The sequence below is a fragment of the Mytilus edulis genome, chromosome 5 (assembly GCF_963676685.1).
Source record: "Mytilus edulis chromosome 5, xbMytEdul2.2, whole genome shotgun sequence".
Lineage (NCBI taxonomy): Eukaryota > Metazoa > Mollusca > Bivalvia > Mytilida > Mytilidae > Mytilus > Mytilus edulis.
In genome coordinates, this window is record NC_092348.1 from 19,165,717 (window position 1) to 19,183,747 (window position 18,031).

Sequence of the window (18,031 nt, forward strand, 5' to 3'; positions counted from 1 at the left end):
TTTTTTGAAATGGCTATCTTATCGGGGCCTCTTATAGCTGACTATATGCGGTATGGGCTTTGCTCATTGTTGAAGGCCGTAAGGTGACCTATAGTTGTTAATGTCTGTGTCACAAATTTTTTTTGTTAAATTATCGGTAATTTCTGTATTTTATAAGTATCCTAAAAAATTATGCATTTTTTATTCAGAAATAACTCATATTTATCAAATGTTCATGAATAGAGGAAAATACGTCATTTTTTGCTGCATGTTTATTGAAATTAAAAAAAAATCTTTATTTACAGTTTTATAAAATTTGGGTCACATCATTTCCCTGCAAAATGAAACAAATTGCTGTTTTGAAAAATAGGGGTCCATGAACTCGTTTTCAAATTAAATCAATTTGAATGATAAAAATCAGTCGAAAAATGCATCTTTTCCCGATAAGTCACAGTTTGACGTCGCGAAAATAACATTTTACGTTAGCAACGTCATTACCTTAAGACCCATGCTTATATAAGCACTAACTCATCATCACTCATAATTCATAAATACACTATCTACCCTTAATTTTTTATATATGAATTGACATTCTCAATAGCATCTTTATATATGATATGAAATTCATTCCCCAAATCAATATACAGTTATCAAACGTAAATGCATTTTTATATAGGATGTCATTAAAAAGGAGGGTCATTTTTATATAAAATCTCGCAAAATTATGACCCATATTTTTGGCACATCCCCGTATACCCAATAATAGGAAGTTGACCCCCCCCCCCCCGTGATAAAAACACCCATTTCTTAATACATTTATTAACCAACTGAACAAAAGTGTATGTGTTTTTCTGTAATTGCCCTGTTTTTTTCTGTTATGGCCCTGTATTAATGCCCAGTTTGTCTGTACTAAGCAGCCCAGTTAGGGTTTTTAATAAACTGGCAGTAAATTTTGGCAATAATGTACTTATAAAAAAGAAGATGTGGTATGATTGCCAATGAGACAACTATCCACAAAAGACCAAAATGACACAAACATTAACAACTATAGGTCACCGTACGACCTTCAACAATGAGCAAAGCCCATACTGCATAGTCAGCCGCGTATAAAAGGCCCCGATAAGACAATGTAAAACAATTGAAACGAGAAAACTAACGGCCTCATTTAAGAAAAAAATGAACGAAAAACAAATATGTAACACATAAACAAACGACAACCACTGAATTACAGCAGGGGCATTGATCGTCCACAAAAAGGGGGGGTTCCAACCCCCGGACCCCCCCCCTCTGGATCCCTGACTTGGGACAGGCACATACATAAATAATGTGGCGGGGTTAAACATGTTAGCGGGATCCCAACCCTCCCCCTAACCTGGATCAGTGGTATAACAGTACAACATAAGAACGAACTATAAAAATCAGTTGAAAAAGGCTGAACTCATCAGATAGACACAAAATACAAGTGGACGTGGCCGGGTATTTATACATCCCGACACAAAAAGACATTATGAATAGATCTGAGAGTATTCGCAGTTATCTGACAGCTAGTTCAAAGCCACTAACAACTTATAAAAAATAATGCCTCTAAGACTAAACACTGAATCCGTACACATCCAACATACTCTTAGTTGGTTAATAAAATTACATATATATATATATATATATATATATAAGTACAGATCAATCTCTGTTTCTTTCAGTATAAATAATATGGATACACAATTTTAATGTATTTTATATATAGAAAGATGGGTATATTTTAAATGGAGAAATGGCACATTCACACCCGGGGACATCTTACAAAAAAATATTGAAGTTACCACCGTGACGATAATCGTTCCTTTCCCCACCCATCTTTGGAACGCAATATAATCTGATCCCAAAGTCAAAGATCGTACAACCGAACGAAGAAGGTGATTTATGTCACATCATGTGTATGTCTATAAACTAGGAGGTAGACTGAATTTGACCAATTATAGTTGAATTATTCTCCATATTTTTGTACAAATTGGTATAATCTCAAAAACACCTTGGCCACCAAAATTTGATCTAAACTGAGCAGAAAATGTATGAAGGGGTCTTGATCCCGAAATCCCGGGCTTAAAAACACGAAATCCCGAGGTCCCGAATATAAATAAAGTTAAATCCCGGATCCCGAAATTTGAAAAAAAGAATTCCCGGATCCCGAAGGGGTAAATCCCGAAATCCCGAGCTTAAAAACACCCGATCCCGGAGTCCCGATAAAGGTCCTATCCCCCCTCATGTATGCATGGTCCGGCTTCACCCCTCATTACTTAAACGCTTCAATTTGACCATCATCCAAGTATGGGTATGCTTACTTAGCAAAACATTGTATATAAATAAGTAGCATATATGACACCACTTACTGTATCTGGTTAAAAAAGTAAAACAATATAAAATTGATATTGAATCATTAAATGTGGCCTTTATTAATAATTAGTCTTTTATGATTTTTAATTTTAGTTCATGTATACATGTATGTTGATGTTTATAGTATGATGTCGTTTATCACTAAGGGACGACATCAAAAGTTCAATGAAGGATAAAAAACTTAATTCAAATAGTTTTTTCGCTGACCCCCCCCTACCCCCCTATTAACTTAATTTGAGAAAAAATGATTGACCCATATGGATATGTAAAAATCAATATCGGATAACCAAATCTTGCAGCAGTTCAACCCCCCACCCCCAAACTATTTGAATTAAGTTTTTAATCTTACATTGATCTTTTGATTTCGTCCCTAAATGTGTACATGTTTTTGTTTAGGGGCCAGCCAAAGCATTGCCTTGCTGTGATGATGATCTGTTGGTGGCCTTCACCTGTTTTCTGCTCTCTGTCTCTTTGACAAATTTCCTTTTTTCATTCTCAATTTTATTTTACACATATGTCATAAACTAAAATTAACATTATTCAGTAAATAAACATCTATGTATATTGTCAAATTTAAAGCTATCCAGCATGTTCAGGAGTTGATGCAATAGACAGAACCTATTGTGTATCAAAAATTAGTAGCAAAACAGTATTGTAGCCCTCACAGTTTAAAAAAAACCATTTTTATTGCAAAATGAATGTATTTTGATAAGAATTAATTATTGATTTTATCTTTGATAGAAATTATAAAGAAAAATGGTCTCCCTGATAGAATTTTTAAAAGAAAGAAACATTCCTGTAGACAAGGTAGAGGAAGATAAGGTAAGCATGAATTTGAATATATTACAATTTATAAGAAAAAGACTATGAATATGCATCCGAATGCCATGTTTTTAAAACCACCATCCATCAATCAAATGTCATGGTCAAAGTCGTACTAACAAAGGATAGACTGAAATTAGAAATAAAATGTTTTCAAACAGCTTTTTTTTTAAAAAGGCAACATATATTATTCAAATCTGCATACATAAAAAAAATTATACTTATGTCAAGCTGTTCTCCTCAAATCTATGTTTAACCATATTTTTAGCTCACCTGGCCCAAAGGGCCAAGTGAGCTTTTCCCATCACTTTGCGTCCGTCGTTGTCTGTCGTCGTCCGTCGGGCCAAGTTTTACAAACTTTTACAAAAATCTTCTCCTCTGAAACTACTGGGCCAATTTAAATCAAACTTGGCCACAATCATCATTAGGGTATCTAGTTAAAAAATGTGTCAGGTGACCCGGCCGACCGACAAGATGGCCACCATGGCTAGAAATAGAACATCGGGGGAAAATGCAGTTTTTAGCTTATAACTCAAAAACCAAAGCACTTTAATAGAGCAAATCTGTCAAGGGGTTAAATCGTTTGTCAAGTCAATACATATCCACTTAGTAATTTTCAGATGAATTGGACAACTGGTTGTTGGGTTGCTGCCCCCAATTGGTAATTTTAAAGAAATTTTGCATTTTTTTGTTATTACCTTGAATACTATATAGTATAGATAGAGATAAACTGTAAACAGCAACAATGCTCAGCAAAGCAAGATCTACAAATAATGAGCATACCAGTTTGAACATGTGCAGTGATGATGAAATTCAGTTTGGACCTGTATTGGCTGATATTGATGATATCTATGACTCAACAATTCCTTTGAATGATATCCACACTCAATCTGACAGTCAGCCAGAGAATAGTTATATCGCCAATGATCCTGGAATAATCACTAATAGTCTTGGAATAATCGCCGATGGTCCTGGATTAATAAATAATGAACAATTATTTCTTGATCCATTCCATTCTGTGAAAATTAGGGTTCATAGAGGAAATTTAATGATAGAAATGATGAAAATATTTTCAGATCCAACAATAATGTATGCTACATTTTTTGATGTCAGTATGATATTGCCAACTGGAAAAGCGGAAGAAGGGGTAGGGGAAGGAATTTTTAGAGATTGCCTTACTGAATTTTGGAATGAGTTTATGGACAATTGTTGCATTGGAAATTCACAGAAAGTCCCTACAATCATTAGGGTATCTAGTTAAAAAATGTGTCAGGTGACCCGGCCGACCGACAAGATGGCCACCATGGCTAGAAATAGAACATCGGGGGAAAATGCAGTTTTTAGCTTATAACTCAAAAACCAAAGCACTTTAATAGAGCAAATCTGTCAAGGGGTTAAATCGTTTGTCAAGTCAATACATATCCACTTAGTAATTTTCAGATGAATTGGACAACTGGTTGTTGGGTTGCTGCCCCCAATTGGTAATTTTAAAGAAATTTTGCATTTTTTTGTTATTACCTTGAATACTATATAGTATAGATAGAGATAAACTGTAAACAGCAACAATGCTCAGCAAAGTAAGATCTACAAATAAGTCAACATGACTAAAATGGTCAGTTGACCCCTTAAGGAGTTACTGCCCTTTATAGTCAATTTTTAACAATTTTCATTAATTTGGTAAATTTTTACAAAATATTTTCCTCTGTAACTAATGGGACAAGTTTATTATAGATAGAGAAAATAGTAAGTAGCAAGAATGTTCAGTAAAGTAAAGATCTACAAAAACATCACCATCACCAAAACACAATTTTGTCATGAATCCATCTGTGTCCTTTGTTGAATATGCACATAGACCAAGGTGAGCGACAAAGGCTCTTAAGAGCCTCTAGTTAATATTGTTGTAAATAGAAAGTGTAAATTGCAAGGTGAGCAATTTTAGGCTCTGTTGTATATTGACATACATCTGTTGTACAAACAAAATGATACAAGCTCTTATATCAACATTTGTCTCTTTGATATTTTCAGATTGATTGTCAAGTGATATTATTATTGTCTGATGATGAACTGACAAAGTACATCCCTATCTGTGGGGACAGGATAGCTGTGAAAGATTTTTGTAAGAACCAGGGTGGTACAGGTTCAAAGTCCAAAAAAAAGAAGACACTATTACAAAAGATAAGAAAAAGACTCCATCCATCATCAAAAAGAAACTTGTTTAAAACAAAAAAAGATATAGATGAAAGCTCAAGTGATAGTGATGACAATCCTTCTACTTCCAAGAATATTGGAAATGATCATGCAGCAAAAAGTGAAAGGCGTATAGAACTTGGTTGGCTGATGAAAGAAGGGGATAGGATGAAACAAGTTCGCGGGCCAACTGGAGGGGGGACGAGACATCTTATTGTTGATAAAGATACTCTAGTGAGTGCCATAAAAGAAACAGCTTTAAAACTTTACTTTCCAGAAGGAATATCACCCAGGGGTAAGATTGAAAATTTTGTGGTTGACATCATGGACTTTAAACGCCAGTCAGCTAATTTAGATTTGTCTGTAGAGAATATTTATGACCGAAGCAAAATGAGGCTGTTAAGGTTTTATTTACTAACTGTACCTAAAGAAAGGGATAACACTGAACAAGAAAAGAATTCAACAACAAGGACCAAAGAAAATGAAGACCAAAAAAGTGTTTCACAGCTGTTGAGGTTAGAAAACCATGAAAATAACAGTTCTCATAGTTCTTATAATGAGCATACCAGTTTGAACATGTGCAGTGATGATGAAATTCAGTTTGGACCTGTATTGGCTGATATTGATGATATCTATGACTCAACAATTCCTTTGAATGATATCCACACTCAATCTGACAGTCAGCCAGAGAATAGTTATATCGCCAATGATCCTGGAATAATCACTAATAGTCTTGGAATAATCGCCGATGGTCCTGGATTAATAAATAATGAACAATTATTTCTTGATCCATTCCATTCTGTGAAAATTAGGGTTCATAGAGGAAATTTAATGATAGAAATGATGAAAATATTTTCAGATCCAACAATAATGTATGCTACATTTTTTGATGTCAGTATGATATTGCCAACTGGAAAAGCGGAAGAAGGGGTAGGGGAAGGAATTTTTAGAGATTGCCTTACTGAATTTTGGAATGAGTTTATGGACAATTGTTGCATTGGAAATTCACAGAAAGTCCCTACAATAAGACACGATTTTCAAGAGGAGCAGTGGCTGTCCATTGGCAGAATTATATTTAAAGGATGGCAGATAGCCAATTACTTGCCCATTGGACTTTCCATAATTGTTATGGAAAATGCAATGTATGGAAAGTTTAAGTCAGATTTAATGGAAAATTTTCTTTGTTTTATCACTGAGGAAGACAAAACATTATTTTCCACTGCTTTAAAAGATTACGAGTCAGTTGACAATGATGAACTTATAGAAGCTTTAGAGAACCATAGCTGCAGGTCTGCAGTCACAAAAGAAAGCATTACGCGTATTTTGCTAGAAATCGCACACAAGGAAATGGTTCAGGAGTGCAACTTTATAACTGATGCTTGGGCCAAGATATTATCTCAACTCGGACAGTCTCTTTCTTATGAGAATTTGACAGAAATATACAGTAAAATGGAACCCAGCAATCGCAAAGTTACCAAAATGCTGCATTTTTCAGATAATTTGTCTAATTTGGAACGTGAAGTTATGAACCACCTTCAGCGGTATGTTAGAGAACTTGATAAAGTATTGTTGAAAAAATTTCTTAGATTTTGCACTGGATCTGATTTAATTTTGGATGGAAAGGATACAATCACTGTTGAATTTGTAGTTCTTGATGGTTTTGGGCGTCGACCAATAGCCCATACATAGGGTCGTGTTCTCAGAATACCAAGAAATTATGAAAATTTTACTATTTTCCGTAGCGAATTCAACAACATTTTAAATACTTCTGTATGGGTAATGGACATTGTATAATTGCATTGATTTACATCAAACCAGGTAAAATCAGCAGCAGGATTTTATCATTGATTGCCTTTGTATCAATATCATGTTCAGTATTTCCTGGGTTTTTTTCACATGACAATAAAAGAAACTAGCCTAAGAACCTACAAATTAGGCATGATAAAGCTTATGATGAATGGAAATAAGATATTGGTTTTGTTCATTTAAGTCCTTTTTTGTGAAATACACAACTTATTAGATATTAAGATTTAACATTTTTATTGAGATTTCAATTGTTTTTTATTAGTCATGTAAGTAGCTGAAATGCAACTGATTTTTTAGTTCATACAGTTTTAATTTTGTTATAAAACTGTTTGTTGCTGAAGTGCAACTTCATTATTAGCTATACATAGTACCCTTAAATAAGGAAGTTGGATTAACTTGACTTTTGTATACTTTTTTTATATTTTATTTGAGAGATTTTTCACAATTTTTGATTTGTGTAGACCTTGTTCTAAAATAATTTGGACGTTGACCAGCAGTCATTTCTTCATGTGGTGAATTTAACAGCATGTTAAGCACTTGTGTATGTGTATGTTTTTTATAAACATTGTATGATTATTGCATTAATTAACATAATCACAAGTGGAAAAATCATTGAGTGGTCATGTTCAGTATTTTCAGTTTGTTTCATACTCAAACATACACTTTGTTGTTATTTCATGAATGTAAAATAAACAAACTAGAGCTTACAAGCAAGGTATGACAAAGAAGAGTATTTTTTTGGTGAAATACAGCTTAAGAGAAAGAAAAGATTTTACTGATTAAAGAGTTTTGCATTGTTAATTTTTAATGAATGGTTGCTGAAATGCAACTTTTGTGATTGTTAATTTCAACATATTTGAATACTTTATTAAATTTGAAATAAATAATTTCAGTAAGATATATGTATGGTTTTTTTTTAATAACTAGACAACAAACATGAAAGTGTGTTTTAGATTCATGTATATATATATATATATATATATATATATATATATATATATATCTTGTTGTCTTGTCTTGTCTTGTCTTGTGAAATAAACATATTCAATGTGTACTATTTATATGGTGACACTTTTGATTTTCTCTGGCCATTTTCTGAATGTGAATACCCTGGTTGCAGAACTCTTGATTGCACTTGTATTTATACTTCTGTTACAGAAGCTTGTGTCTCCGGTAAATGTTGCCTTTTGCTTGACGCTGTTTGGGATCTAAGGTTACAAGTTCACTGAAAATAGGCAACAGGAGCTTAACTTACCTTATCCTAAACATGAAAGGACTTCGGTTACAATAGTCAGGCCTTACTCAAATACAACAGAAATATTATAAAGCGGGAACATTGGTCGTAAGGGTAAACAAAAGTAAAAATTGAGAAAGGAAATGGTGAATGTGTCAAAGCGACAACAACCCGACCATAGAGCAGACAACAGCCGAAGCCCACCAATGAGTCTTCAATGTAGCGAGAATTCACGCACCCGTAGGTGTCATTCAGATGGCCCCTAAAAAATATGTATACTAGTACAGTGATAATGGACGTCATACTAAACTCCGAATTATACAAAAGAAACTAAAATTAAAAATCATACAAGACTAACAAAGGCCAGAGGCTCCTGACTTGGGACAGGCGCAAAATTGCGGCGGGGTTAAACATGTTTATTAGATCTCAACCCTCCCCCTATACATCTAGCCAATGTAGAAAAGTACATGGTTTGGTCAAACGGTGAAGACGAACCCTATTTGATCATAATGACACTCCAGACAAATACAATCAATAGTATGATAAAATAAAAGTAAAATTTAAGTTCTTTTACACGCATTTGCTAACAACAAGCGACGAACTTGACTACGTAGAAAATATTGTTTACTGAGTAGTCTGGACATACACCTATGTACGAATTAAAGTGACTACTTGGAAACTATTTATGTTAATTTCTCTCTTTTTATAAGAAAAAGGATGACTATATTTGGTGTATGCATATCTAGCAAGATCCTTGTGTTAGACTGTTATGTTTTCGTGATAATAGGCCCTCTATATTTGGTTGTATGGAATGATTTTACCCAAGGTTTCCAACTGGCAGGCATCTGACCTTGTTCTCATTATCCCTTATGAAAAGAGAAACATTGCTGCAAGAAGACCTGAAAGTTGTTCAACAGTGTTCGCCACTAGCAGCGACCTTCCGGCAAATATATGTAAAAGTTGCCGCAATGTTGCCGCAAACTCTTAACTTTCTTAAATTTGAAGGAACTTTGTAAACAAACTTTAAAGCAATCCTTCGCCGCATACTGAGCATGCTCTATGTACTAAAGTCAGACTTGCTGCTTCTTTGAATTTGAAATAGGAGGGAAGTTTTAATGTTGGTGTTTTCATGTAAAAAGTAAACGGATGTTATATATGATTGATTAGTTCCTGGAACAGGCCATTCATCATTGATCATCTCTTTCTTAGTTAATTTAGACAGTTTTTGCATAATAATAATTTTGGTCATAATAATTAATTAAATGTTGATCCTCATGTGCATCTGATTTTGAATAAGAAGTGCAGTTTTGAAAAAGAATCAACAGAAAGGTGGTCATAAGGCATCATTATCATTTGTTTTGTCAGAAGTTCACCGCAAACTATACAATTGTTAAGGCTTTAAAAGTTTGCCGGAGATTCACCACAAAAATTCCCAGAAGTTCGCCACAAACTTTATCAGGCTATAGATCAAAGTTTGCCGGAGGTTCACCACAAATAGTCGCCAGAAATTCATCACAAACTATGTAAGGCTATAAAACTTAGCGGCAGTTCTGCTGCAACCTTCGTTTGCATGGTAAAAAGTCGTGGTGAAGTTACGGCAAACTATTTGCAACAACCGTACCGCAGTGTTTGCGGCACCAACAGTTTGCCAGAAGGCTGATTTTTCGGTAAGGGATCCTGGTTCAGTGGTCCTGCAAAGTTAACTTTTTGTGATTTATATGTAAAATATCTTATAAATAAAATTGAGAAAGGAAATGTGTCAAAGCGACAGCAACCCGACCATAGAGCAGACATCATAAGGTATAAAAATATAGCCACTCTTGTTTTTTCATTATATCTGTGTATGCTTATTGATAATATCTTATACTAGGGAAAATGATTTCCATTTTTTGCAATTGAATTTAAACTAGTTTTCAGTACTTTATTGGGTTTATTTATTACAAGTTCTGTGCCTTTTTTTCATTTCATAAATAAATCCGTTTTCAACAAGTTATTCTTGTTTTGTGCTGATTCAGTTTTGTCACAGTTGTGTGGATGATTGCTCGTTCATAAACATGTTTAAACTGTGACATTTTATGTTTGCCTGCTTAAAGTCAGGATTCCGCAATTAAAGGCTTGCATCGATAAACGTCTGTCAAAATTGGTTTCGTTGATTTTTTCTTTTTATGGGATATGATGGATATGCAGTTAATTTGTCTCATTGATCGCGATCAATCGCACCAAAACTATTTGAATAAATGATGAACCAAAAGGGACCATATTTGGGGAAAAACGATTCATAATTGTATATTTTGATTCAAAATATACTACTGAGGTATACATTTTCATTGACTGTTCCTAAATTGCTTTGTTACAGTTTCAAAATGTATACTGACAACTTTTGTACAAATTTATCGTAGATCGATAAAAAAAAATAGATACGTGTGACCTATTGTAATATCTGTCATATTAACCAGAATGAAACTAAAACATGACCTGAAACATTTCACACAATTCTTACAAAGTTTTCATCATAATTAGAATGCTGTTCAGGATCCTGTTGAGTGTCGTTTGTTGATGTGAACATAAGTGATCCTAGTTTTCTTTATAGATTAGACAGTTGATTTTCCTGTTTAAGTTGTCTTACACTAGTCATTTTGAGAACCTTTAAAGTTTGCTATTCGATGTGAGCCAACGCTCCGTGATGAAGACCGTATCTAAACCGATAATTTTTAACTTTTAATAAATTGTGACATGGATGGAGAGTTGTCTCATTGGCACTCATATTTCATCTTCTGAATTATATATGTACTCAGTTTTACCTTGTTGTGAGCATTTATGGTAAACTCCTTCGACTGATCACACAGTCACATTTCACTACTGATGAACAGTAAGTTTTGGGTCAAACTCGTACTTTTACATGATCAAACATAAAAGTAATCTTTTGATATGTGAACTAAGTATTAATTCGATTTGGCTAACTTTATATATGTTACACTTTGCCGATGACATCTTCAGAGAAACCACAGAATTTATTTCAGTTGAAGACTTTATAACCTGCGGGCTCATGGTTTCTTTTTCAAGAATCAACGCTTATCCATTGTATTTATATCACATAAACTACTATGACTAAAAACATTTATTCTAAAAAGAGACAGACGGACCCAAGACTTTTGAATATAATAACCATCTTAAATATATCGTCGACGTGGCATAACAAAATTAATGTCGTAAATTGAGCAGCATGTCAGTCTTGTGTCAATCAACATTAACGAAACTAGTCCGAGATTACTCTGACGTACAACGGCTGTTTTGCCAGACAAGATGGGGCCGTGGGACGGTCGAGTAATGGCAAAATAGCCGTTGGACGTCAGAGTAATCTCGGACTATAACGAAACCAGACATAAAGTAAAATGCATAAACACAAATATAATTTTAAAATTGTACATGTTACCAGAGAAAAAATAATCATAATATCGAAGTCTACATAAGTTTGATAGTGATATCACTGTAATGCTAAGTCCGTTTCAAATCGTTCCAGTAAACACCGATACAAAGTGGCAGCTTCAAAAGCATCTGTTGGTAAACTATGTCCTAATTCTTCCATGTATAAGTTTGCGAGATCGTAAATGTCTTCATCGCATGGTAGACTACAATACGTAGATTGCTCTAAACAAATTTCAACTTCATCGATGTCAGGGCTAGTAACATAATCACTTGTTCCGTACACTTCGGGAACCGAGTAGAGTACATACGGTCGTCCATACACACCATGTTGTTTATTATTTTTTCTGATTTTATGGGCGTTCCAAATACTTACAACCTCTAAAAGTTCTTTCTGGAATTGAAAATAAATAATTAGTTTCAGGTTTCAGTCGATGAATTTTCGTGTATAAAACACTTTATATGCAAAGACATGAGATGGTACGAATATTTTCGAAGGTGACATTATGTATGATATTAAAGCATATATTTTAAGGCTGATGTTGACATTGTAAAATTTGGATAACATTTTTATTGCACAAAATATGTTCGTATTATAGTCTTTAGTTCACAATTATTATCTAAGTGAAAAGAATTTTATGATAGCTTTATAAAGCAGTTAAGTTGTTGTCTGCTTAACGTAAATAAACAGAAGTATATGCTATAGTATATACATTTCCTTACAGTGTTTTTTTTCAAATAAAAACAATTAATTTCCTCACTATAAATGAATTTCATGTCGGGAGTACTAATCTGCCTTGTAATGACATTTGATTTGTTTTTCAGAGAGGTTTTATTCTTATGTATAATAACAGTTAAACAAACAAATATTGAAGTTTAAAACAAATGGCTAGCCTTAAAAAGGTATAAATGAACAGATAAACGGACTTAAAGGGAAACTTCGCAAAAAAATCAAAAATTGATATTATGTTCATTCTGTATAAAAATGTTCAAATTCATAGATATTAAAGTTTTATTCCGCTAGATAAGCGATCACCATCGATTTTAAATTTAGAGTATCAATTCTCCGAGATCCGCCATCTTGTCTTCTTTCCCGATGAATAAAAACGATATGTCTATAAACCACAAAGAAACAAAACTACAGTAACCGATGTAGTCGTAATTGCGTGTCGATATCTTGTCAATCGTACGGTTGTTTAATACGACTAACTAACTTGATACGGAAAATATTCTTACTTTTTTTAAATTACCATGGTCTGTTGTTTTTAAACTGTTGATATTGGAATTAGGTGAAAAGTCAAAGTTGAAATCATAAATAAGTGTTCCGTGAAAATTGTTTTCGAAAATCTAATTTGTTCATAATTCTTTAAAGTAATAAACTTTTTTCAAATATATTTTGATCTTCCCTTATCTGATCACCAGCATGGCTAAAGGTATTACTTCCAAAGGTATTGTGAGGGGTGTGAGGTGACACGTCCAGGTATTCAAGCGATTTCCTGTCGGGCTTGCAAGTTCATGCATCGTTTCACTTCTGCAGGTATTGATCAGTGTACACGGCTGATAACTTATAACTTATAACTTTCCATTTTGAACTATCAGATGTATAATATACAACTCTGTCTTACTTGTCATTACTAAACTCATACGCTTGTTTATAAATAACATTTCTGGTGTAAAGAATATAATTCATAATATATAAATAATACCCAAAAAATAAGATTTGATGAAATTAAAATCTATTTAAATATTTTTTCCAAGGGTGAATTTGGGAAAATGTAATATATAGTCATTGTCAATAGTGAAGGACAGATTGGAACAGACCAGAAATATTGATTTAAAAAAATGTACGCACTTGCCGACGATTCGTTTATACGACTGGATATAAAGTTACGGAACTATAGCGCAATTTAAAATATATACGTGTATACATTGAACCAGAGACATATAATGTATTATATGTCTCTGATTGAACATAAGAAAAAAACATATATTATTTTGAATAAATAGGGGTAAAAGTGTTGTAAATAGACTAGCCAACGTATGCCAACAGTATGTAATCATCGAATGTCGATAGACTACAGTTGTATACCAAAAGAAGAAGAGAACCAATTTGATTTAAATACAGGTCGATGTATAACTTTTGCTTTGGTTCATTGAAGCTGTGGACCTAGGAAAATCACAGATTTATATTTCAATAAGATTGTTCTCAAACAAAGGAAGGAATTCGTCATCACAATTGTTATATATGCCATTGGACGAACACTAATTATCCCCAGGGGATGTGAATATTTTGCTGGGAAACTTTTGAGTATCAAAGTTTCAAATTAATTTCGGGATTTATTTTCTTTCTTGGTATTCAATAACCGAAAAAAGAATAAATTACTTGTTCGCTAAATAGGGATATTCTTGTCAGATAAAAGAATTTTAGTTATATTTAAAAAATAGGGAAATATGACATTAAATTGGTTCTGTCTTTTTTTAAACATCGTTAAAACGATGTGTGTCTAAGGTGAACGCCACAAGAACCCTGTAATACTAGTACGAGAGTATAGCATGTAAACATTCCTTCTCAAAAATATGGTTGTATTGGAAAACTTTTCATACAGATTGACAACTCATTGTCCGATATGCATGTAATATTTGCCACATGACGCCCATAGTTCTTTCTACCATCATCTCCTTATTCCTTGATATTGCTGTAAACATCGATGGTTCACACCCAAACAAAATGGGAGTAATGAACCTTCAGAGCTTCTCCGTGTTATACACTTGTGAAATATATAGACGAAATTTCTGTATTGAAATGAATCTACATCTCACAAACAGGATTTTCAAATAACGATTTTGAGTAATCACCTTACAAACCAATATAAACGTATGGCAAGATATAACCATGAAGGAATTTAGTTTTTGTCAGAACTCATCACTATATCATAAACGTATACGTATATATATGCATACAGTTTCAAATATCAAGAACAAGCGTTCGATGTCGATAGTCTGTTCTCTAACTGTTCAGAGTTAGACATGTCACTTGTTCATTCTTGGAAGCCTTCATATTCCCCGTCTAACGATGGGAACTCTTTCTGATTGTGTTGACTATAAATGCTTGTATGGTAATTCTGTCGTTTATCTGTACAAGCGGTTGCATTTCCTCTCCTTTCCCAACAAACAAACGAACGAAACGCAACTAGTCTGATTTCTCTGGAGCTCATCCTCAATGGCTCTTATACGTCAGGAAACTTACATGTATACTAATGATGATTGTTTCATGAACAACGATGTATGAACGAACTATTATAAATTCGTCAATATCTGTAATGCATGACTAAAGTATAACTTTTATTACAACTACTGTATTACTTATTTGGATTAATGACGGCTATCATGTTCAACATTGCACAACTATTATCATAGAATTTTAAAAAAAATCCTCAAAAATCCTCAAAAGATATAATGCCTTAGCTTAGATAATTAGTATTCTTTTCACAAAAAGTTCGTGTAAATGATTGTCAAATGAATTTAATTATGTAAGAATAAAATGTTAAAAAGAAACTAAAAAAAAATTATGCATGTTGTATGTTGTATTTTTTTGTCAATTAAAAACTTTAAAATTGCAATAGTTTTATTAGCATTTAAACACAGCCAGATTTGAATACAAGTTAAGAAATTCCGGTAAAGTCAATGATATCAAACAGATGTACAATGGTATATCAAATTGGGTAATATTGCATTTAGTTTTTATTAAAGATTAAAACTACTATTTTTTGCTTCATATTTGAATCTTTACGCCAATTGCCGCTAAGAAAGTAATCAAAAATTGTTTCCTTTTATTTTTATACACTTTCGGAATTACGAATCTGAATTTTATTTTCAATTAATTTACACAATTTAATTATTGTATCTTTATTCTCATCGTGTATTTAATCTTAGTGTATTAACATCATGACAGCATATACTCTAATCCTTTCTATTTATCCTTTCCAAATAACAACATTTATACCTGTGTACGCTTGAACTCACACCTGCGGCTAAATAGCTACAAGGTAAACGAATTGACCTCAAGCCGAGAAATATACAGTGACCTTTACAAAATAATATACACACTCTGCTCACACATTAGTTGCATTGAAATGATTATCAAAACAATAACGGTAAATAGAACTGAAATATTTTCAGTTCAATATCAGTAAAAATGTTCAATAAATATTTTATGAAAAAAATCTCAACAATAATTAATTAAATTTATTCAAAAACATTTACTAGAGATAATTTTATAGGAGTTTAATTCAATCAATACAAAACGGTATATATATGCATATTCACTTTCGTTCATTCTTATATTGTGGTTTATAACTTCGACCATTCGTCAGCAGTGCGCTTTTAATTACGTATATTGTCGATAAGCTATAAGAGTTAAACAGATTTTATTTTTTCCCAGAATTCAATAAATCGGGCTAATACGTCACGACCCACTCGAGAATTCAACCAAAAAAGTTACAAATACTTGATTTTCTCCGTTATTAGAAGGAATATAAATTTAAAACTTTGCAAATGTGTTTTTTATGTTAAGATGAACATAATTAGATGATAAGTAAAAAATCGCGGAATTTCCCTTTAAGTTGAAGCATTAAAATCGGACATGAGGGCGGATAGAAGTTTAAAGGGCGTTTATTTGGTCTATGCTCATGCATTGATGGGTACATAAGTCACTATTATGACTTCTTTTTATTTATCCACAATTACATTAACTGTGGACGTAAACAATTTTCCTTTGTTTTGCTTGGTCTATATAATTATATTAGCGTTAAAATAGGGAAATAGGAAGGATAATTTTGTTCGAAAATAAGTACCTGAATCAGTCTCAGGAAACAGAACCTTATCAAGTTTTTATGAAGATGATCTCCTGAAAATAATCCATCCTCTTTTATATCTTTAAAAAATGTCATCCAAAACTGTGAGTTTTCTTTTCTATAAATTCCCCACCATGATTCAATTCGTTGATTATGTTGGCTTGTGCCGTAAAGAAACGCACTGTTATTTCGAGCATACGTATCATTATCATTGCGTCGTAAAAAAGACTGCATTTTCAGCGACCTTACTATTTTCGGTACCAAGATCTCCTCTTATCACCATAGGTCCTCCCTTCCGAAGAATAGCTTTGACAAAATACCCAGAAATAACCCGAGGGTCACTACTAGTCTGTCCTGCCTCCAACCATATTATCAGTCTAGAAAAGCCATCTATGCATCCATTTATGCATATTCCAAAAGGTTTAAGTTTATCATAGGAATCCAAATGCCTTATAAAGTTTGGCCCTTTCGAACAATATTCTCTCCTATGTAATCGACCTTTTCGTCGCATTTCAACTCCTTCAGGGTTTATAATTTGCATTATAATTCGCACATACTCTTTTTGTATAGTTAAACCTGCTTGTCTACACTTCATAAACATCCAGCGATAACCATGAAGCCTTCCAGATCCTTTAATGTTGTCTTTGATAAAAGCAACGACATCTTCAAGTGGCGTGTAGTGTTTTCGGCGAAATAAACGTAGCTTCTTCAATATTCGTTTCAGGTGTCGATAAGAAATAATGTAGTGATGATGTTTTGCTAAAAGTGCCAGTATTTCCATATAATCGAGTCCCATTTCGAAATAAACCCTTATGTATTTCTCCATTCTTTCACTTTTAAGAGAAGATATTAGTCGCCGTACCATCAGCACTGAATGAATTTGAATAACATTTTGTGCGCACATTATATTATGTCGTGCGCACATTATATTATATTGTGCGCACAGTATATTATGTTGTGCGCACAATATATTTAAATTGAGCGCACAATATATTATGTTGTGTGCACAAGATATTATTTTGTGCGCACACGATATTATTTTGTGCGCACAATATATTTAAGTTGTGCGCACAATATATTATGTTGTGCGCACAATATATTTAAATTGAGCGCACAATATATTTAAGTTGTGCGCACCAGATATTATTTTGTGCGCACACGATATTATTTTGTGCGCACAATATATTTAAGTTGTGCGCACAATATATTATTTTGTGCGCACAATATATTTAAGTTGTGCGCACAATATGTTATTTTGTGCGCACAATATATTATTTTGTGCGCACAATATATTTTTTTTTCTTTGCATGTCCCTAGCGGGGCTCCGTATATTTCA

General features: G+C 33.2%; 1 protein-coding gene and 1 pseudogene across 1 annotated transcript; one reads left to right on the forward strand and one right to left on the reverse strand.

Moving 5' to 3' along the window:
- Positions 1-1,738: 1,738 nt before the first annotated feature.
- On the forward strand, positions 1,739-8,085 carry LOC139523144 (uncharacterized). The gene is made up of 3 exons (XM_071316946.1): positions 1,739-1,892; positions 3,112-3,192; positions 5,218-8,085. Exons 2-3 carry the CDS (start codon positions 3,127-3,129, stop codon positions 7,066-7,068), a joined length of 1,917 nt encoding a protein of 638 aa, XP_071173047.1. The 5' UTR covers positions 1,739-1,892; positions 3,112-3,126; the 3' UTR covers positions 7,069-8,085.
- Positions 8,086-11,776: 3,691 nt separating this feature from the next.
- Positions 11,777-17,548, reverse strand: LOC139524972 (uncharacterized; annotated as a pseudogene).
- Positions 17,549-18,031: the final 483 nt, after the last annotated feature.